At 40.7% G+C, this 23,195-nt stretch overlaps 1 protein-coding gene across 2 annotated transcripts in view; it reads right to left on the reverse strand.

Annotated features, from left to right (window-relative positions):
- Positions 1-23,195, reverse strand: part of MYH9 (myosin, heavy chain 9, non-muscle) — a 79,303-nt gene that overhangs the window by 42,037 nt on the left and 14,071 nt on the right. For both annotated transcript variants that reach the window (XM_010585385.1, XM_010585384.1), the window contains exons 2-3: positions 14,059-14,411; positions 8,221-8,377 (exon numbers count right to left, since the gene is read on the reverse strand). In XM_010585385.1, coding sequence (XP_010583687.1) covers positions 8,221-8,377; positions 14,059-14,391 — 490 coding nt within the window. In that variant the 5' untranslated portion in view covers positions 14,392-14,411. The remainder of the gene's footprint in view (positions 1-8,220; positions 8,378-14,058; positions 14,412-23,195) is intronic.

Genomic DNA, 23,195 nt, shown 5'->3' on the forward strand with positions numbered 1-23,195 from the left:
TAAGCATTCAAAACTAGATACTGCAGCTTTACCAGCATTGCACACTCATTTTTTCAAGTACTGACTTTTATTGATTGCCTTTAAGATATGCACCCCTTTTGCTGAGGGACAGGCTACGAGTAGATATTAGCCAGCTCCGAAGGACCCTCCCATTCAAGGTTCCCAGTGGGTCAAGGGCTCAGGAGGCACACACCAGCCCTCTGCATGACTGGGCACTTTGAGGGTGGATCAGGGGAATAAAGAATGACTCATTTATGGACTGCCTAAGGAAATGTATTCTTCAGTAGTGGGACACCTGGGTGCAGTTCTCTATCACCAAGCAGCTATGTGAAAGGACAAGACTGCGCCTCTGAATAACACCTGACTTTTGAAAGCTTGACTATAAACAAGCAGCCCACTTGTCCTAGAAAATGTTATACTCGCATTCAGGTGCTACAGAGACTCTTCTAAGAAGCCAATTTGAGAGAAGGGGGGGGGGGGAGAATAAGCCTAAGGAAGGTGCTCCTTATTCCTGGTAGCCAGCTCTGGTCTTGGAATTATGAGCTGGGGCTCCTCGAACAGGCAATGGAGCCCCAGGCACTTGAATAGCACATGCCTTCCCAATCCCTCTCCTCCAGAAGATCCTTATTCCAGCAAAAAACCATTGGTAAGCAAACAGATAAACCAACTGCCCAACAGAAAAAGAGATGATCAACATCAGATAATACTAAGCAGCTCTTTGGCACTGAACACTTTTTGATCATGACAAGTTTTGTCCTACTTCGTCGAGAAGCTATTTCAAGCCTCATTCCAACGAGGTAAGGTAGCAACAGCACCCCGGAGTGACCCGAGGAAGTCCCAAAGGGGCAAGCACAGGATTTTTCCACACCTTAACAGAGAACAAGGTGTTGAAAGGTGCTCAGGCAGGAAAAGTCACAGACAGTTTTCAAAATCCTCTTGGCACTACGTCCTCCTCCCCCAGCATACTTTCCCGGTGGCCCGCTGCAGCTGCGTTAGTCACCTCTGCTTTAAGCCAGCAGGAACGTACCTGCGAGTGCAGGCAAGTCACCGGCAGCGTGCAGACACTGCCATAAAAGGCAACATTCCTGTTTGCAATCCGGGGGAAATTCTTTCCCAGGACTGCAAAGCAGCAGTCACTGGGATAGCTGGAATTCTTCTAATTGTGTACAGACAGACAACTCAAATAATGTGTTGAGCAACAGGAAACTGGAGCCGACCAAAGGGCCAAAGAGCTAACGCATACAAAAGCGTAACTCTTAGATACACTTCCAATTAAGAATTGCTTTAAATGCCAATATTCATTCTCTGTACAATACTGACTTGTGCCATCACGAATCAGAGTTCAGTTGCCCAGACAAGAGGCCACCTCCACCCCTCCTTTTTTTTTTTTAAAAAGGATCATTCGACATGGGCGTACTGCACAACTTCAGTCAGCACTTGCCTTTACTCCATTGTCAGTTGTGCAAGCAACCTACTCAGCAAAAGGGAATGTGCTGGGTACCATAAACTCAGTTGCTTATAATAACACAATCAAGAAACGCCTGATTAAAAGAAATCTGCATCTGCTTTTCAACCCTAAACAGAGTCACTTATTAAAAACAATCCAGAATAACAACTCATTAGTTAATTATAGCAACAGTTCTGTATTTCAGACCAGCTGGCAGGGAAAGCTTTTTATCTAGGCGCTTCTTTAGCTCTCATCACCATAGTATTCAAGTGATCATAAGCAGCAGCAGCCTCAAGCACCCAGAAATTCAGGAAGTAAAACATCCTTCAAATTTAAGCTATACAGCAGTATGGTATAGTAAGATCAGCAGATTAATTTTACTATATAACAAGAACATAGTATCTAACTCATTCTTGACTTTCTTCAGTCCAAAAAGAAAAGAGCACATTTTAGACTGCTTCCAGGACCTTTGGCATACATTAAAAAATTAATTCAACCAAAATTTGTTTTCACAAGAGAGACATCTTGTACGTAAAAAGTCCTCAGCCAAATATTCTACTGCAAAACAACGAATCTGAATGAATGCTGAACTACTGTGGTCGAATATATTGGCGTAACCGATAAATTAACAGAGCTCCAAACTCTTGAATTTTGTCTTTAGATGTTTTGGGACGGGAGAAGAAAAAGGCTGGGAGGCTGGAAGAGCATGTGCGATTTAAGCTCCACATCTCAGTTTCAGAACATCCTAGCAGGCCTTTATCACCCACTTCCTCCGCATGAGTGACTCCAGTTTCAAGCCCGTTCATCTCCATAAAAGGAGAAGTAATATAGCATTCACAATGGTGACATCATCTCTCCGGCTAAGAGGAAGTGTAGCTGAAAGGCAAAGGCTTGGTTGGCTTGCAGTCCCCTGCCTATAGCTGACTCATTAAGGCTAAAAGCTTAACCATAGCTCGATGGTACCACCCACCTCCTAACCACCGAGCGTCTGGCAGAACTGAGCAGCCTGGCCCTTTAGGTTTCCGTTACCATACCGCTCCCCCAGCATCGCGGTGAATGCCTCTAGCCCAACTTAGGCAACTAGCTGGCTGACCAAGTGAGAGTTGACCTAAAGCAAGAATTAGTCTTAAATGCATTTAAGTGCTTCAACCGTGCAATCGTTTCAGTTCCTCAGTCTCTCCTCAAACTTCTCTTCTGACCTCAACATAAATCTTACAACCAGTGTCGTTCCTTCAGGGCTCTAACGCAGGAGGAGCCCTGGGCACTTGACACACTGTGCTACTCGCAACCACCCCACTGGCATAAACTCTAATCAAATACATTCACTGTGGTGCTTTAACCTACATGTTGGTTTGAGTAGGATCAAAAACACTCCAGGGGAACACCAGAACAGAGCCTGAGAGCCTGTTTCTGCATTATCATTTAAGGAACGCATTATAGAGAAGTTTCAAAATGCTAATAACCTATCATCAAGTAGGAAAACAAAAAAAAGAAATCAAACTAAGGACAAACATAGCATATCCAAGACAGCTCTCAACAACAAAACTTCAAGATGTAAAAAAAAAAAAAACCAACAACAAAAAAACAAAAAAAACTCACAACAACAACAACAAACGGAGAAAAATCACTTGAGTTGGCAGGAACACTGCAGTGCCAAGATTCAGCTTTGCATTAGCTGAAGTTTGAGGACAGTCACAAGAAGAAAAGGAAGTTTCATTTTGAAAAATGAAATATATCCTACTGGGTCAAATGCAAATGTTTATTTCCCCAAGCCATTTTTGGACTAGAGCCCATACCCCTTTCTCTAGCATTCCTCAACTGAATCTGGAGATAGCAAAACAGGAAAACAAGTTAGGCTGTAATTTTAGGTTACACAAATGTTTATGAAGTTCTGACACAAAAGAAAAACTGGTATATAGCCTGCAAAAGCTCAGGCAGCTCATCATACTGAAACAGTGAACTGTAGGAAGACTGACAGCAAGGGCTGAACCATTACACAAGTGACTGCCAGAGAGCTCCTGCTTTGGTTTACAGGAATGAAGCAAAAAGGGTGTGGTAACTACTAAAAAACAAGTGGGCAACGGACGCTTTTTTAGCTCCTTGTTCTATTGAAAACCACATTGAGACACAGATTTTGAGAGCTGCGTTTAGAAATCTCAAGTAATTCAAAGCATGTAAAACATTTCTTAAGACAATCAGAAACTACGTACATCTTTTCTTGCCATTTGTATACAAAGACCATCAAAACGAACATCCTCCATAATTAGTATCCAAACTTAACATTGCCCTTTGCATCAGAAATTTGGACAAATCTTGGAAATAAACTAGTGAAACCACAGGCTATATTCTTTTGAGTTTAGTGGAAACAGAACTTGACCTATATACGCAACTCGAAAGACATCTGTGCCTCTACATAATTTGAACAGCTCTGTCAATCAAGTATCCCTGAACTGGTAAGCACACACAGAATACTGTACAGAAAATAAAGATGCACTTTGGAACAGTGCGATATACAGTGCAGCATAGCAAACCAATGCTAAGAAGCAAGATGAGAAAGACTTGAGACCAAGGAAGTTAAACAGAAGTGTTCTACTAGCTCGGAAACTTAAGAACTATGTAAATGTCTAAGGATTAAAAATAAAATACTTCAAGGTCATGTTCTATAGAAGCAGACCTAAGGACTGTGAAAATGACAACTGGGCCTGAGGTGCATGTGAAGATCTACAACAGCAAATGATTTGTCTTACAATAGCTAACACTGTTTCATCCCTTAATGTAACAAGGCAAATAAAAATCATGAAGTTACTACGCTTCAGCATTTTTTCTTTTAATCACCAAACCCAGAGACTACCTAGCTCCCAAGTGAATACCAGCAAGGCGCTGGCTGCACAGGCTCCTTTGCAGACTAATCCATCAAGGTCAAGGAGGGTTTAATCACTGCACAATGATTTAAGAGTTTTGTTCAGTGAACCGTTAGGAGCCCTACACTAATACGTGGAGAAACTGGATGAGAAAGAAGATGGAGTACATTAATTAGCAATGTGCTGTCTATTTCCTCTCCCACCTGTCTCTTAGTTGAGGAGGTTGAGCTTTGGAGACCAGAATAACCATTCTGATCTAACCTACTGCAGAAGTTTCAGACACTGGCATTAAAACAGCCATCATGCTCCAGACACCAATGACATTTCTAGCTTCTATCAGTCTTTGACATAGAAAATTCCCTGTATGTGTTCCAAATGGACAAACAGGTGCTGTTTAACAGCTTTAAAATATGTTTTTCTAAATAGATCCTCTGGAGACTATGAATTGAGTTAAAGAATGTACCCCTTCAGTGTACCTCTGTTGCGTTAGAATAATGATTTGTTTGCGCAAGACACCACTCCACTTCAGGCACTGTGCTTCAATCATCAGCACCAGAAGAGTAATTCTTCTGAAAGCCGTTGGACCTGAGGCTTCTGGCATTCAGGTTACCCACGGAACAGAAACATTAAGACAAATGGTTGCTTCCTCCGAAAACAAAAATGTTACACTTTTTCAGAGTTCTGCTCTTGAAGCACAGGAAGTCTCTCCAAGTACCATGCAGCAAAATAATGTTTCGTCTCACTTCCAAGTCTTAATGTCTTCAGTCAGAGAAAGGAGGAAAAAAAGAAAGAAATTGCTTTGAACATGTTCTCCACCGTGTTATTGCTTCAAGGAAGTACTTCTAATGAAATTTAACAAAAAGCAATTGAACCTCTTGGAATAAATAAATGCCACATGACATTTTCGTGAATGGAGTAACCAAGGTAGACACAAAAAGAGGACCAAGCTCACCCATAGTGCATCAGCATAGATGCCTGAAAAGGGTTAAATAGTTTCTGGCTTAGCAGAGGTTGAAATAAAGCTCTCATCTTCCTCTCCCTTCCCCATTCCTTTCCTGATGAACGTCCCTTTGAATGGCCTGCTTATTAGAATACCATAAATTGACTGAAAAGCAAAAAAAAATTCAGAGTCCAAATCAATTAACATGCAAGGCTTTTCCGCTCTGTCAGCTTAAGAGATAACTATACCCCATGCTGACAGAAGTCAGAGTCAACAGCTTGCTATCCTTCTCCAGACCGTGAAGGATTCCCGGTCTTCAGGGCTCTGAAAGTAACTTAGGGAAGGCAGCCTAATCCTAAATGCCTCCGGCTCATGTGGAGCACTGGACCCTTTCATCTTCTATTCTCTGTACAGATTCCTGCCATACCACTGGCTGCTGCACCAAGCCTCCCCCACTGCTAAGCAAAACTGAGAAAGTGGAATAGGAATGTTGCTTTCCATTGCCCTAGAGGCTAGCCAGGACCAGAGACACTGCAACAACTACCTCACCTTCACTCCCAGTAGCAGACATTGGAATGCTACTGTTATCCTTTGCAATAAGGAAATAAGGCAGCAAATAACCCTAAAACGATCTCTAGGGTTCTTGCTAGCACACATACGCACATGTGAAGCAACACACACACAAAAATCTTTCCAAACCTAGTTAAACAGGTGAAAGCAGGCTAGTTCAAAAGCTAACTGGGAATGATATTCACATCCAACAAGCATTCAAAAAAGTCAGCGACAAGGTATCTCAAACCAGGCAAAGAAGAGCTGGGGTAAACCTCTAGACTGTCAATTCCGCTGAGAATATTGCATAGCTGGAATTGTTCTGAGAAAGGTAAACACTCCAGCAGAGCTCACAGCAACTTTCCTGTGCTAGGGAAACAGAGGCAGGGCTGCCATTCTTTAGCTTTGTACACCAAAGCAATTCAAGTGGGATTTCTGAGTTTTAGACATCACTCAAGCAGCGGTCTGATGGAAACACCTTCTCTTTTCAAAAGGAAAGAAAAGATCCATGTAGATTATTCACTAGCTCTGAACCACCATCAGACCAGGAAAGGTCACCTGTACCTTGTTGCAGAATTACAGCTGTCTGGATATCCACTGCCACGTACTGATATACCTGAGAGGGATGAAGGACAAGATGCATGCACGTGCAGTTCCAAATGGTTTAACTGTTGTCTATAGAGGGGAAAAAGACTTCTTCAGTCTCCTTACAACAACGCCAAAGAAACTGCTTCTGATTTGACGTAGACAAGATTTCTTTTTAGGGAACAGTAACTCTGGTAGCATTTAAGAAAAATGTATGTTGGTACTTGAGCTGACAAGGAGTGGGCAAGGTAGAGAAGGAAGTAATAAAGGAAGCAAAACAGTGGTAAGAGGTTTATGGACAACCATGCTGTCACATATAGTACAGGCAGTGCATCTGTCCTTGTCTTTCATGGCAGATCCAGTCTTTGTCTGAGGGAAGTGGGGTCCTGTATAGGTCCAGGTTCATAGGTTTTTTCCTCTGGATACAACATTCCTTTCAGAGTAACCATCAGTAGTATAGCTGTATTTCTTCAAGACCTGCCACATCTTCAACAAATTGCCATCAGTACCCTGCCACCAGTCCACTCCAGCATGTCTCTCTGGCTCACCCCTCCCCACCCAAGGCTTTTACAAATACAGCTTAATCAACCCATCATGTTAGCTCTCCCATATGCTCTGCTCTGCATGCACCACACTTTAGCAACCTTTCTCAGCATTCTTCACATGTAAAATTTGTTTAAAGTCATTAACAAAGGTAAGTGGAAGGAATTTTTCTTGCTCCCTTTCCACTCTGGGCAACCATATTGTTATAGACCTCCTGTGCTTGGAAGTGCAAGTGGCAGCGAGGCCAGGGGAAAAGCAGAACTCTTTAAAATTGAGTCTAATTAGAATTTTAAAGCATGATTTTATTGTATCTGGCCTTTGTTCAAAAAAAGCTAGGCTAATGACAAGACCTAGGAGAGGCAAACCCCTTAATCATTGCTAGTCATCAGAAAGTAAAGGAGTAATCAAACTCATACAAGCCATGCCAAATCAAACTGTCCATTACATCCTTTAAACCTTACAAAGCATGCCTCTTCATAGAACCCAGCTACAAACAGGAAGAAAAGCACAAAATACCTCCATACCTGAACACTCTCCAAGCATCCCAAACCCAAGCACTGACTCTGTGAAAGACCTTCTCTCAGAAGGGGGGGATATGCACATATGCACAGGACATTGAGTTCCATATATAAAAGTCCTCAAGTGACAAACAAGCAGCAGATAATATATATGGTTCTTTACTTCTCATTTGTATACAGGGGGGAAAAAAAAGGTCAATCTGCTTGCTTTCTTTTATTCTATGAAAGGCCAACAGATGTATTTAATATTGCCTGATAGTAAGTTTTATTCTTAACAGAATAAGAATGTAACCAAACAACTCCTGATCAGTAAAACTACCACTGACCATCACACTTCAAAATGCAGGTTATACTAAGCTTGTTTCATCCAACCAGACTGTATAACTGGATTTCAAATACTTTTGTTAAAAGCCTCTATCAACCAATACAGGTACTTGACTATTTATAGCTATCATTCCATAGGCTCATCGTTGAGAGGGGGAAGTTCACTACCTCGTTTGTCCTTGCCTGTTTCTCTGAACCCTGTGCGTTCACACCAGTCTGTTCTTTGTCAAGTTTAGCTCTTGCCAGACTCTTTGTAAGGTTCTTCAAGCCACTAGAGCAGGAGAAAGCTATTCACCTGAACACAAAAGCTGGTACCAAGTAGATGTCAGGTGTCTGTAAGCAAGGACAGAAGGGGCAACAGTGCCTTTTGATAGCAGTGAGTAGTTCTCTTACAGTGTTTTGACTGCAACCTTGATTTGCGATTTCAACAAGAGTCATTATCTCAGCACTCACCTTGCATCATACTCCTGTAGGCTGTGTCTGTGATGGCATAGATATGAGGGGGCATCTCATGTCTCTTTTTGCCTTTGTACATCTCCACTATTTCTTCTGAGTATATGGGCAGGTTCTTGTAAGGATTGATTACCACGCAGAACAGGCCTGAGTAGGTCTGGAAAGAAAATACCCCAACAAATAAAGACAGGAATTAAAAATGTTGTATAGTTGCACATTTTAACAGTATATTACTTGGAAAAACAAACACACCAACCAGTCCTTTTTTAAGTGCTCCTTTCAGTGATACCATGTGGGATGCTTCCCACTAAGCAATATTGGAATCCGAGCAACAGCTAAAGTCACATCAACTTGACTAGTACTCAACCTTTCCAAATATGCACAGAGCATCAACTGATACATTAGTCACACTGATATCAAACTGGCCTGCTCCCTGGCTAATTAACAGTCCACTAGGACTGGTTTTTCTTCCCTTCAAAGTTCCTATATTCAAGACAAGTGTCCATTTCATTCTATAAAGTAGGTGCTCAGCCCCTAGAAACATGCATTTTATTATTTTCTGCCTCATGTTTGCTATGGATTTATCCAGTAATTGATCAATTACAACATTAAACTTCAAGCCAAAATAGTTACTAAAAGAAAAATAAGACCAGTGTACTCCTTAGAGGTTTTCAAGACCACTGGACTAGGCTGAATTCAGTGTTGACCCTACTCTGAACAGGAACTTGGATTAGATGGCCTCCTAAAGGCCCTTCCAGCCTGAACGCTGTCATGATTTATAAAGTAACAAGTGTAACTAGAACTAGACTCAAAACTGTAAGGTCATTAATGTAGTATAGCTCTGAACTAGTCAATATAGGAAACAATTCTAATGTATTCCATGCTCGAAGAGTCAGTAACATTTGCCAAAGTTTACTTCTAATTCATCTCAAATGGTTAATTGGTTGATCTGTGACAGCAAACCTCAATTTCTCAATTGGTTTCCACTGGCTTATATTCTACAGTTCTAATGGAAGACAACTGTCAAAATACTTCTAGTGAAAATATTAAGTTTCTTAAAAGAAAAAAAAGAAATTAAAAAAATATCTTTGAGATCTGAATACCTAAACACCGCCCCCCCAACAAACATTTTACTTACAAAGGGAATAGAAGGAGCAGAGGTTTCTTAGATATTTCCTAGACATTCTAAGAATAGCATTCCAAGCGTTGCTCCTGGGGTTTAGAGCTACCCTAGTTCCCCATCAATTTTAGAGGCAGCTGTTTGAAACATCTAGAGAGGAGTAGCTTTCTACAGCAACTTGCAGTGCTACCAGAAGAGAGTACATTTGGCACTTTTTATTTCTATTGCTACCATCTCTTCTATTGTTTGCTCAATGAAGAGTGCTTCAGAGTGGTAAAGAGTTCTCCACAATGAGCGCAGAGTACTTAATCAGATTTAGCCTCTTTAGCTAGATAAAGGTAAGGATTAGACTACAGTGATCAGAAGGGTGAAAATAGTATCTACTACAGAGTTTATAGTCTTATATCCAAATTTTCTACATGCTGGCTTAACATTAAGTACTTAGCCCACTCTTATATGCAGCAGATTCAGATACAGCTTTCACCCTGTCTCCCAGAAAGCAAAATTTTTATAAGGATTTAAGGTTCCTTTTCCATACCCCAGCATAAACTATCAGGATATGTTTCCAGACCTACTTTTTTTTTATTTTTCTAATATTTGAGGAATATTTGAATAGCTTACAGAAAATACTACATCTCTTTCCAAACTGGGAAACTACGAAAGTTGGCTAAAAACCTTTTAGCATAGGACTTCTAAAGTTTTAGGAAGCTAAGCTTCAGTGAGACATTCTAGTCAGGTTAGGTTTGAGGTAGTGCTTGAAAGGAAGTTTAAGGAGTTTGCAGAAACCAACTTGGCAATGCTAGTTCCTTTTGCCTCAGCCTTAGTTCTCCATCTTATCAGACAGTACTTTTACAGCACAGAACAGCAGCTGAAAGACTGGGTCATGCTTTCCTGATCTCTGACTACACTAGTGGAAGACAGAATAGGACCAAGAGGTAGAAAGGAGTTGACTCAAGAGCAGCACATTCACAGTACATGCAGTACACTTCTTTCTTATGCTGGTGTGGAAATAATTGACGTTGGAATCAAATGAACTGTTAGAAGGAAAGCTGTAATTTTATCTGAGTTCTGGAAAACAAGTAAACAAAAACCCTCTAAGCTGCCAGTTCCAGCTGTCTGCATTAGCAGCCATCTTGCCTCAAATCCCATGGCAGCAGCAACCTGCATATATTAATCAAAAGAAGATGCCCTGTATAGTCACTGTTCCCCCCTGCAACAAAACTAACTCAGGCCACAGACTGAACCTCCCTCTCCTTTGAAGAGGTTAATACAGCTAAATGCCTGTTCGCTGCTTTTGGGGAATTAGAAGTGAGAGAAAAAAAAATGTTAGCAGTAGCAACTACTGTGGCAATATTCCACAAGGAATGTAAAGTTTACTTGTCTGTATTTGTGTGACTTTTTATGGCCATGTATACTGAACAAATTAGAATTGTTGCTTTTTAAGTAAGAGTAGCGTAAAAGTCTGAAGCTGGGCTGAAGCAGTCTTATGGACGAAAGCAGCAGTTTAGAAAACGGAAGACATTAATTTCAATTACAGTGATGAAGCCATGAAGCAGGTATGCAGGAAGAAGCCATCACCTTCTTCCAGCATTCTGGTTGCCAGGAGAAATACCTAAGGGAAGTTTCTTTGCAGTATAATGATCTCAGTCAGATGTGTGAGGTGATATTTTTGTCTAATAGAGGCAACTAATCATGGCTGGGATAGGCAACTGAGCTAGACCACCTTGTCACAGCTGCTGGTCAAGCACAATGACAAAGTTTTATATAGGAAGCAAGTTGAAATATACTAAGCAAAAGCTGCCGGCCCTACCACAGTGAAGACAAGCGTCATCCTCATCTTATTAAAGTACAACTAAAGACTTATATGCATAAACCTCTGAATTGAACCCAAGGCTCCAATTGAAAGGCTAATCTATTATAAGTGTAGCTGGCTTGGAATTCTGTACTTTGTTTCAGACATTACTATCTCAAAATAGAATTCTGGCATTACCTTTCACTAACTATTTCACATAACACATGAGCCAAACTGGAACTAGCTTTATTTTTCTAACTGCTAAACTAGCTCTGAAGAGCTGAAATGACCATCTGCAGTATGGCACAAAGCTGACAGCATCAAAAAGTTTATTTTCCAGGAACTGTTAACTTCAATGAAATAACTGGAACACGTTAAGGTTGAGTTTTGAGTTTCACACTGAAGACAAACAAGGCAGTTCAGGTAAGCAACACAGAAGCCGAAAATGATCTTCTGGTGAAGCATTCCAAATAGAAAGGGTTAATATGAATGCCAGTCTATTAGCAAGTCACCTCGGTGCAGAACCAATCAGCACATGGAAACAGCAAATTGGTGTCACACTCAAGCTCTTAGTTCTTGAAATGTTTGACACTCCCTGCTCAAAATTTGTCTGCGCCAGCCGTAAGATTTTCCCCTTCCATTTATATGATAGGTAGACAGAAAAATAAAGTTTGGAAAAAAAAAAAAAGAAAAAAGACACAAAAACACAGCCCTGCTGGCAAAGAAGAAAGAAAGGACAAGAGCAGAACTAAATTATGCTTATGATCTTTCCAGAGACATTTGTGCTAGAGATACATTGCGTGTATTCTCTTTCAAGAGGATTAATGATCAACTAACAGCCACTCCAATAAAAGTATTTTAAGCCTTTGCATTAATCTTCTGACTTGCTGAGAACTGCTGACAGGTGAGATCAGTCCATTTCACAAGTGCACAGAAACACAGTTTTGGCAAGACTAAGATTCTGTAATAGAGAATTACTATGCTAGGTTTACTTACTTGGGTGAAGGGTGTGGGGATTTTTTAATACTTCTTACAATCCAATTAGAAGAACTCAATTTATTACAGTCACAGACTATGTCTGAAATTTCAGAGGGTATCTTGCAAGATACATGAAACAGCCTATTGCAGAGTGCGCAACAGACTTCGAGATGCTGTTGAATTATTTTCAACAACTTATTACATAACCTAGCAATGTTTCCTGTTCTAAAAATGTTACATGTGATCTTGCACATCCTATTTCATCTCAATACCAAGATTCTTCCCTCTTGAGAATAGATTTTGACCAATAGTCAGAGGAGTTATTGACTACACAGAATAATTAACTGCATCAACCTCCAACCACATTAGCTCTCAAAATTTTGAGATCAGACAGTGCGAGTCAGACTAAATTTATATCAGCTTTGCATCCTTCAGATGTTCTCTGTTAATTTCTGCAACAGTTGTCTATATGCCTTTGTGCCGCTCCAGAAGAGTAGTGGTCACAGCACTAGCCAGAGTGGGAGTTCCTAGCTTGTGTTCATGCTCTGTTAACCTAGAAGGCAACAGTTCACAAAGGTTTCTACCCTAGATGGATAGCTAGGGTGAATTTCTGCTATGTGGTGTCTTAGATACCACCAGTCCCTGTTAGGGCAGATCATCTATAGCTTGCCATGTAAGATGACTGCATAAAAGACTATATCCCTATGGGTATGACAAACTAGTAAGCACTCAGAAAAACCCAAAACATAGATAGATATTGCAGAGAGCTTTTATTTATGTCGTCTTCTCCATATGACAAGAGAGGCAGCTTTTGGGTTTTGGCAGCACAAAAAGAGGGGAGAGAGGAAATATAGACAGACTTTCTTCAAGGACTGTATTAATATACATGCTTACATACGAAATTTATTCTTTAATACATTTTATTTTAATAGATCTTCTGATCTACTGTCAAGATTTCATAGCGCCCAAAAATACTGAACATCCGGCATTTCTACATCCCGCAGGATTCCATCTCAGGCAGTCCCATTTTAATTATGTAAGCAGAGGCTAGCCTGAGAATAAACAAACCAAGAAACACTCGTTCCTGTTTCAACTAGTCACTGCACCCAAATTTCACATTACCACTGAGTTTAATCATTCATTCTATGCCTGCAGAGTATCAATAAAATAGGCGCTATCACAACCAACATCTGCTGGCTAAACACAGGCCACAGGAAGAGGAAAATCAGAAGGGAACTGAAGAACCAGGTCAAGGTTCCAAATTCTCCTTCCCCACCTTTCCCTATTCATTGCTTTTGGTATTCAGAAGTAGTTACTTCATGCTTCATTAGTATGACCATTGGTCCCATAAATGGTAGCTTTGTCATTTCCAGCAATAAGAAGCAGGAATCTCTGCTCTTGTCCATTTTGGGGTAGAAAGAAAAGGAAGTATTTCCTATCTCTAAGCACATGCAGGCACATATGTGCCTTCTCTAGTAAAACACTCCGAGACCCAGAATTTTTGTAACACAAAGCTTGGCATTAGCATTCTTTCCCACTGAAGCTCCAGACGTGGGAAAATGCAATTCAGATGTTAGGTATATCAGGACTGTGTTTTTATTATTATTTGGTTCAGTCCAGATCAGACTCCCCATTTACCACTTTCCAACTGCTCTCACTTCTTGCTAAAAGAAAGTTAAATGGCATTCAAAACATCCTGCAAATGAAGACATTAAAATGTTAAAGACAGATTTACCACAGCATTCCTTGAAAGCTTCAACATCAACTAGAGGGGGATTGGCACAGTTTAGTGAAAAGATTTTAAGTAGAGGGAAGAAGCTAAGTCACATGAGAGTTGCGTATAGGGGCAACGAAAGGTTAACACACACATTTTAGAAGCAAAGTGATTACAGTAGGTTCACATACTATGTAATCAAGAACTCTTACCCGAATAGACAAGATTACTTACATAGATCAGTCCCGAGTAGTATCTCTCCTTCAAGTTGTGAAGCACAGAAGCCTCATTCAGGCATGTCAGCTCTGCCATATCTTCCACTTTAGAGAATTTGGGGGGGTTCATCTTCTGGATGTCATCCTTATTTACTTTCACTTTCTTCCCATTCTCTGCCAGTTCCACGATGGCCTCATCTCCTACTTCTTCCTTCAGGCTGGCTGCCTCAAACCCACTCTTCTCTGAGGGAACCCATACCAGCTTCTTAGCTGCCCAGTCAGCCTGAGTCAGGGGGTTATTAATGATGTTTTTGTCCACATAAAGGTACTTATCTGCATCTCTTTGCGACATTGTGTTTTAGAATTGGGGACCTGCAAAAAGAGAAGGGGGGGGAATATTTTTAAAGCCTCAAGTTGCCTTGCAAATTCCTAGAGGCAGACAGGCACACGCTAAGTACTCTGAGGCCCTGGTCATCAGAGCATGCCTCCCCCTCCTTTAGTTTCATGTTAGTAAGCACTGGTAAGTTGTCAAACTTCCAATAAGGTCACAGTTTGGCTTGCCAAGAGGATGAAAAAAACCAAACTAGCAAGCAGTTAAGAAAAACCCTACAACAAAACACTGACCATTAAGCATTTGGAAGCCATTATTTGGCAGAAAAGAGAAAGCACATTAAAGTGGCAAGCATCAAACAATTTGTAAGATGTGCCAATACTCATAGCATCAGATACTATGTCAGTAACGTTCAAGTCAAGATTAGCCCTTCACTGCTCTACTTGGTAGAGATATTAGGTCAGAAATATAATCATAAATGTTTAATCAACACTTTCACTTCCTATCTCCTTGTTCTGATAAGCTACGAATCAAATACTACAACTTCTTAGAAATGCCATATACCAGCCTAGACAATACATGAGACATACTTTGCTTCTAAAAGACATCATCGATAATTTGAGGACACCAGTTAAGACCGACATTAGATACTTTCCATCACCAGCTTAGTAGCAACACCCAGCCCACCAGTTTGTATCTTTTTTCTAGATAATGTTCAGTAGCAAAATACCTCCAAGGCAGTAACAGAATAAACCTGTGGTCAGGAAATTTTACAGCCAAAAATCCACTATTGGGATCCTTCTATGAAGCTGTGGTCAGGTAGAGGAGAGAGTACCACCCCTACAAGAGGGAGATGTAGGCAGCATGCTCAGAAAATGGCACCCTAGATTTAGTGTTTCATCAAAACCAGAACACTACCGCCAGGGATTTTCCAGTTTATAAGGCAGCAATTTTATTGGTGCCACTCAGAAATCCTTTCAATCAGAAGAAAGGACTGCATGCGTCAAGGCTCATTAACCACGTAGCAGCAGCCTCTTTACAAGGTCCCATAAACATTACTTCTTGGATCCTTCCTCACAAAGATACCAGTGTCCTCAATATAAGTTTTTTGTAACTTGGATAGAAGTTAGAGCTCTTTACCACCAAAAGAACAGGAAATGAAAATATCAATATTCATGTCATGGCAGGCTGTCAGGATCTACATAGATAAATTTTCTACAGACCATACCCATATTTACAAACCAGCCTGCAAATCAAATAGGTGAAGTCTGACTATAGATACTGCAGACAAAAAGTTATTGAGAGCAGGACAGAAGCAGTTCAATTCTCAAAAAATGCATGAGAGCAACAATAGATGTTGAGTCCCAGCATTAGCAAGCAGTGAATGAAGCCAGAAAAACATCAGCTATAATAATCATGGGCACAAATGCCCACACCAGTCATTTGTAAGCATGTAGGGAAATTCCTTTCAACAAATGTATCACTGTAGGTGGTATGCAACTTTGTGCCAGATACTGTATGGATAGCTGTATATTCACAGTCAAAAATTCTTTAGCAAACAAAGAGAAAATTAAGCTAAAGGAAATGATTATTTATAGAGTAAGGTTAAAATCTTTGTCTTAAGCCTTATAGGATATGCCAAGCAGCTACTCCACGCTCTATCTCATCTTTCCTTCCCCACAGGGTCACTGACACTTCCACCTCAATAACCGCAACAGTGATTCTCAGAGCAGCTCCTCCTCCCTGGCTTTTTGTATTTTTATTGAAAACCCAGATTTTAATGGGTACGCGATGAAGAGGTTTGTTGCAGAGATAAGATGTAGCAATCAGAAGACTGCCATGAAAAATTTGAGCTGTCAAGAGAGCTCCAAGACCACCCTACAACAGCTAGCCTGACAGTGTGTAGGAAATAGAGAAGACTAACAATTCAACAAAAGATATTGAGACTCGTGACATTGCAGAATATCATCTGCAGGTTGTGGTCAAACGGTTAAAAAAAAAAAGGGAGTGGAGGGAAGGAGGGAAAAAAGGAAAAAAAAAAGAAATAAATATTCAATTGTGTTCAAAGTTGTATCAGGTTTGGCAAGGCAACAGCTGTGCTCTACCCTCCATTACACAGTTTCCTGCCTATGCAACTCCCAGAATCTAACCAGTTGCCTTTTTTGGCTATAATCAGGCAGGACACAGAGGCAGTATGCTTCAGCTAAATTCAGTTTCATCATTTCCTGAGGAATCCAAAGTAACCAGCCATCTGAAGTGTCCTGTATTACACTGAAACATATTCCTCACTTCCTTACTGTTAAGAGTACATGCATTCAACACACCTCGGAGATTAATTCTGGGATAAAGACTAATTTTTTTTGGATAAGAAATACATAAGACCACAAGAAATCTTTCAAGGGGTATCCCCAGCCAGTTCTAGATCTGGAGAGAACTAAGGGAAGAAGATAGCCACAGAGAGGTTAATCAAATCCCTCACAGGAGGAGAAACCCGAATTATCTCACATACAGCAAGACTGCATTCTTCAGCCAGTAAGGGATCATTCTATAGCATCTACCCCTTTTTATTCCCAGGACTGAAAACAACAACTTTCACAGTAAGAAGAGAAATAGCCTAACATGGCCATTCTAAAATCTCACCAAACACTAAGTTTTTTTATGCCAGTACTACCAAATAGTGAGGAGGTTCAAAGATGGTCTGCACCTCAAACTTTAAACAGACTTGAAAATTACCCTATTGCATGGAAGCAGCAAGCATCACCATCTCAGACTAGTTTTCATGTGGTCCAGAACAGAATCATCAGGTACTGGAACTAAAAAAATGGAGGATCATGCTAAGATAACATGGTATTAGTGCTATTCTCAAGGCTGACTTCTAACCCACAGGGCCTCTAAACTAGCAATACCACAAACCAACCATTAATTTGCCTTCTCCACAAGAACAGTACCAGAGGAATCAGATTCAGCAAGTTCCATCTCATGGGCTCCAAAACTTATCTTCCTAGCTTATGCCACATTTCACTGGGCATTTCTAAAAACGCCTTAAGTGGTCAAGGAAGCAAGCCCAGTAAGCTCTTGCAGCCTTACAGCTACTCTCAACGAATGCAAGTCATTACCATTTTAGGAACAAATTAGGAAGCAATTTGTTTGCCTAGTAGTTTGCATTTTGGGTGTAGATAATTACGTGGGGCAAGGACATTTATCTTTACATGGCTATTGTGCAACTGTCAGATGAGAATACTGTTAACAATATTCTTTTTGATGCAACACCAGTCTATGGGCAAGAAGACCAAAAAAAATACAGAAGGAAGACAGACCATCCTTGTTTTGAGTTTAAATGCCTCCTTCCTAGTATTGTTTCCAAAAATGAAATATTGCAGTCACTTCCCTGTTAACCCAGTATGCTCCCTTATTGTGGTTTGTAGCAGTCTGAGGAACAGACTAGTCAAACATTGCTTGTTTTCCATTATTTCAGGTGCCAAAAGACATTCTTTTGCCATTTAACTAACTACATAGTTGCCACAAAGACGCCATACAGTTACAGATGGATGCAAAGTGATCTCTACAGCCATGAATAGGATGGGACCAAGACATAAATAATATGTAGTCCAGCCTTAAAAACATTTTCAATAATGCTTTACATACATACTTCCCTGTAGATTCTTCTGAGATGAACAAGTTAAACACTGGCTCTAAGTTGAGATGCCATGCATTCCCTTTGAACTAGGCAGAATTATCCCAAACCCTCGTTTGAATACAATCATATGGACAGAAGTTCGCCTTAGCCTCCTACAATTTCATAGCCTTAAGGCTTGAATTACGAGACACTTCACACACTCCTCTCCCTACTTAAAGCATCAAGTGCTTCCCAAAAACCTGGAAACAAACACCTTGTCTGGCTTGGAAAGGTCTAAAAGCTACCTCTGCTATAAGTTCCCTTCCTTTCAATTACAGCATTTTGCAACTGCTAAAAGCATAGAACATTATCTGTTTGCAATTTAATTTTCCAGAACTATTTGTATTATTCCCCCCCCCCCCCCCAAATGTTTACTCTGTCAGCAGCCACATAATTGTTTCTGGGACTGAGCCACTGCTCAGTAAGATGAGCTTGGGCTATGCTAAACTATCGAGGTAACAGCCTGAAGTAGAAACAGAATATATTCAGAAGAGCATTAATGGCAACACTTAAAGCATCACACTTGCTAACAAGTATTAGAGCACTAGCTAGGCAAGGAAAGCACTTCTAGTTTGAGTTATCTGAACCGCCATTAAAGTAGGGATCCCCACACTGTTCTTTTTAGGCTTCAACCTCATCATTAGCAAAGATGCATTTACTACATTAGAATAGACAGCTTTAATCACAAACCATTTCCTTACTTTAATGAATTATGAGAAGTTTGTGAAGTACTGGGCTCTAGAGAACATAAGATAGCTAGATACATGTACTGTATACTTGCTGATTCAGATCACCATTTCAGAACTTTGCTGTAAGACTGAGCCTGCATGAAAAGCGACATATGTGGGTAATTACTAGAAGTTTCTTCTACTTCATATCCACCAGTAAGGCACTGTTATAAAAACTTTCTGTGATTTCACATGACATGATCCCCCCACAGGGTTTGTCCAGTAACCTTTATACTAGCAGTGCAAGAGGAACTACCCTAAAGATCAGGATGACAAAAAGAATGGACAATAAATAGTAAACACATTTAGACTAAAATAAGTTAATTTCCTTTGTTCATACAGTTCACATTTTAAAAGTATTTCAGGAACACAACTCTCATGCCATTTTCCAAACTGGCTTACCTTCAGCAGGTTGTGAGGGAATGGCATACAAGACAAAAGGCCCTTTCACAGAGCAAAAGGAATGTACACCATTTCTATAGGCAAGACAAGACTTTTACACTAGAAAATCGCAGCACTACTGGTCACTTACAGTCCCATTTCAGTTACAACTGAAGTGTCCTCAGTGAAGAAACTGCATTCTTTGTTAATACACAGCATTTAAAAAAATAATCTGACTTTGAGAAGAAGCTAACGATTCAAACTAAGTTTGGTCAATAACATTCATACGATGGGAATCTGTTACGCGTACAATCTGAACAGCTAATACTTGCATTATTTTTGCAAACTCAACTATTTCACTTTCCCCAGCCAGCTGAATACAGTTCATCAAATCAACAGAAACAGTTGCATTAAGTGCAGCTAGAAAGCACAGTAAGCAGACTTTAGTGGCCAGACTGCCTACAGTGACCATGAACAGACAACATTAAAAACCAAAACCTAACCCACCAAAAAACCCTCCCTATAATTCCCTTGTATTCACTGAGAAACCATTCAGATCTCATCTGTTTAGGACGTACTAGGCTGACACTTCACAGCTCCACGTGCCAGGATGTTTATGGGAAAGAAAACTGCAAAGTTTGTTAGCACAAACTGTTCCAACTTCGAAGTAACACCTATATAAAAACTGAAGTCTGAATCACTAAGGGTGAGAAATGAATTGCGGGGGAGGGGGAGAGGAAGGGAAGGGGAAAAGCTGGCAGGAAGCTAAACTGATGGACTGGTTATTATCTGCTTGTTTCTCAAGTTCAGTATATTGTGACACACCAGTGCTTGATGCTTCAGACTGAAGAATCATGAATTTCAGTTATCCCACTAGAGAATACAACATCAGGCAAGTACACAAGTTTGCAATTAATACTCCCTCACTGATAGTCCCCCAAGCTGAAGGCATTCAGCTACACTTACCCCTTTTGTTCAGAATGCCGTGCCACCACGCAGACTCATTTCATCTACTTCAGCTTTATTTGGGATTCATAATGATTGCTATTAGGCTTACTGTAGTTAACTGCTTTCCTCTCTAGTCACAGTCTGACGCACACAATACATTGTTGAAAGATTTATTTCACAACTGGAATGCAGATTGCTGGCAATTATTGTTGCATATTCAGTTTGACTGTAGTGCTGCCCAGACTTGCCAGCTACCATGTTTATTACTGTAAGTTAAACTCAAAGGTAGAGCACTAAAGTGCCTTCTCTGTATGCACAGGGCTCCAAGAATCAAGAAGGAGGAATCTAATTATCTAACATATAAATGATGCCTGTATTACACAGAGGTGATCAAGTGACCAGACTACACGTAAGACAGAAGAAAGAAGTTGAAGGGTATTCTGTATCTTCCAGGTGGCCTAAAGGTACCTGGCACGCATCCTCAGAACAACAAACATAGAATAAATGTTTCTCAGTTTCTGCATGTCCAGCTCTTTTCATCAGCTGTCAAGCACCACTTTCTGGTATGTGTGAAGCAGCACTTGCATATTCTACTGTAACAGCTGACACAGGAGGTTTGCTCTGTGAAGCTGGGACTTTCCATGGCAAATTGCAAAGGCCACAAAGCTATATACAAGTAAGGCACTGTCCTTACATGCCACTTAATAGTCACCTTTTCTCTCCCCTGGGTTCAAATGAATGGCAAGATTGGGAGAACAGAAGCTACAAGCACAGCACATGCAGATGTAACGTAAATTAATGCCAATCTGAAGAGGCTAGCTTTGGGTACCAAAGAGCGAAAATGGGATAGCGCAGGCTTCACCATGGGCTATACATGCACAGAAATGATCTCGGGCAACTGCACTGCATACCGTAAAGAAATTAACCACTGTAGGTTATGGGCAAATATGGCCAGGCATAGCTTCCCTAAGTTAATGCTAGGGAGGGTATGCTTGCCCCTATTTTAATTGCACCTTCTCAGTTCAGCGAGACACAAAGACACATTATCATGTACATGGCACCAATAAAGTTAATCAGTTCTATGAAGCCTGTGCACATTGTTTAAACACACCAAACACTGGTTTAGGGAGGGGGAGGGTAGGCTTCTGTTGATTTCAAGTCCAGTCTTTAGCATGACAAAGCTAGGCTGGCTGCCACCCAACCCCATTCACTTTGAATAAATATTCAAAGTTTACAATCCTGCATAATACACTTTCTGCAACTGTTGTTTCTCATTAGTGCTCGTACAGTACATGCCTTCTCAGCAGAGGAGAGAATTCCTCTTCCAGAGACAGTGTGCCCACAAGGAAAACATTCCAGGGGGAGAACACATTCTTCGTGACCACTCAGCAAAGTAATCCCACTTAAGGAGACAGCTGTAGTTCAGAAAACTGCAGCCCATCCCTGCTGTTCAAACTGTTTTGCTGGAAGACTTGTTTTCAGGAGGCATAATGGACTGCAAAAGTTCTGACCAGGCATGCAGAATTCCCTAGGGCCATTGCATGAAAGAAGAGGAAGAGCTTGGAAAGTTTCAGCCTGTCCTTGTTATCTCAGGGTCACTTTTCATTCCTTCCCTAATATTCTGATTTAAGGCTAAGAAGGTAACTGCCAAGAACTCTCTGGGGCACTGAAGTGTAAGGTAGCTCTTCCAGTACACAGTTCTATATCAATTAGCACTCCCTGTCGTCTTTGTCAGCTCCAGGTTTCATTTCATCACAGGAGGGAACAAGGAACAAAACAATTACACCTAAATACAGAGAAAAAAAATACAATTCCGGTTCACTCTTTTAGAGACAAATATTTAGCAGACACGTGGCTAAGATAAAGTCACAGGAGCAATTATTCTCACTTACGTTAACTGAGAAATTGCTTTGATCTCAGCATCAATAATACTAATTTTCTTCCAGCACATATTGGAAAGAACCAAGTGCAAATATGTCTGGCAAACCATTTTAAAAAAAGATTATTTTTACATTGCAGCAGGGAACCAAGTTTCTCTAGGCACTTACAGCTCAACCTACTGTGCCAAACTATGATCATGCACAAACAGCCTTCTGCTACATCTCATATTTTTGTTCTTTTTTCAAATAGTTCTGCTGCACCATTAACAGCAGCTGTGGGGATGATAGGCAAAAACCCTGGCACAGAGAAGTCTACCACCTTTACAGGGTCCAACTTTGATTCTCAACTCTTCTAGCTATACTCAGGGATTCATTAAGAGGACCTACCTCTGTCTATTAAGGTGATCTTGGAGTTGGGGGGCAGGAGGAGAGCAACTCACTCTGGACATGGAACAACAGCAACTCCTGCACTGAAGGAAAAGCTACATAGCCTTAAGCTCCAGGACGTATAAGGAGGCCAGGTTGAGAACAACCTCAGAGAAAATAAATACCAAGTTCAAGATGGCCTGAAAAACTTTGAAACATTCCAACTGCGACATTTCCCTATTGCTTGCACAGCTTCATGGCTCCTTACTTAGCTATCCATTATAACCAATGTTATAGAGAAAGCCCCCGGTTCAGCGGAGCGCGCAAGGAACGCTTGTCTGGTCTGTACACCTCAGCCTCATGCTTGTTTTCTGGTTAGCTTTTTCCTTTCCTGACCTGTGCTTTCTTCCCTAAATGTCAAATGTATCAGTCTTTAAAAAGGAACAGCATTAGGCATCTCTTATTTTAGAATTCACCCAACCATGCCCGCCTGTCTGGATGTTCGGAAGCACTGATTTTTGTATTAAAGGGGAAGAAAGGACTCATCTTTCAATCTGAAATGAGTAAAAGCAGGGGCACTTGATAGTAGGAACCTACTCTGAACTGTTACAATCATGGCTATATGGCATATAAAATTTTCTCCGTTCTGGCATTACAGGAAAAGAATTTTTTTTAAAAAAATAAAATTATCCCCTTCTGGTAGGTGACTGACATACTATGACATTCCACAGTACCAATGAGAGGAGGCAAATATAATTTGGAAGTTTCCAACAAAGTTTTGCTTTCTGGCATAAAAGGATAAAAAACAACATGAGGAAACCATGACCACAGAGTAGCAGAACTGTT

This window comes from Haliaeetus leucocephalus, unplaced genomic scaffold (genome assembly GCF_000737465.1).
Source record: "Haliaeetus leucocephalus isolate CR32 unplaced genomic scaffold, Haliaeetus_leucocephalus-4.0 Scaffold101, whole genome shotgun sequence".
NCBI lineage: Eukaryota > Metazoa > Chordata > Aves > Accipitriformes > Accipitridae > Haliaeetus > Haliaeetus leucocephalus.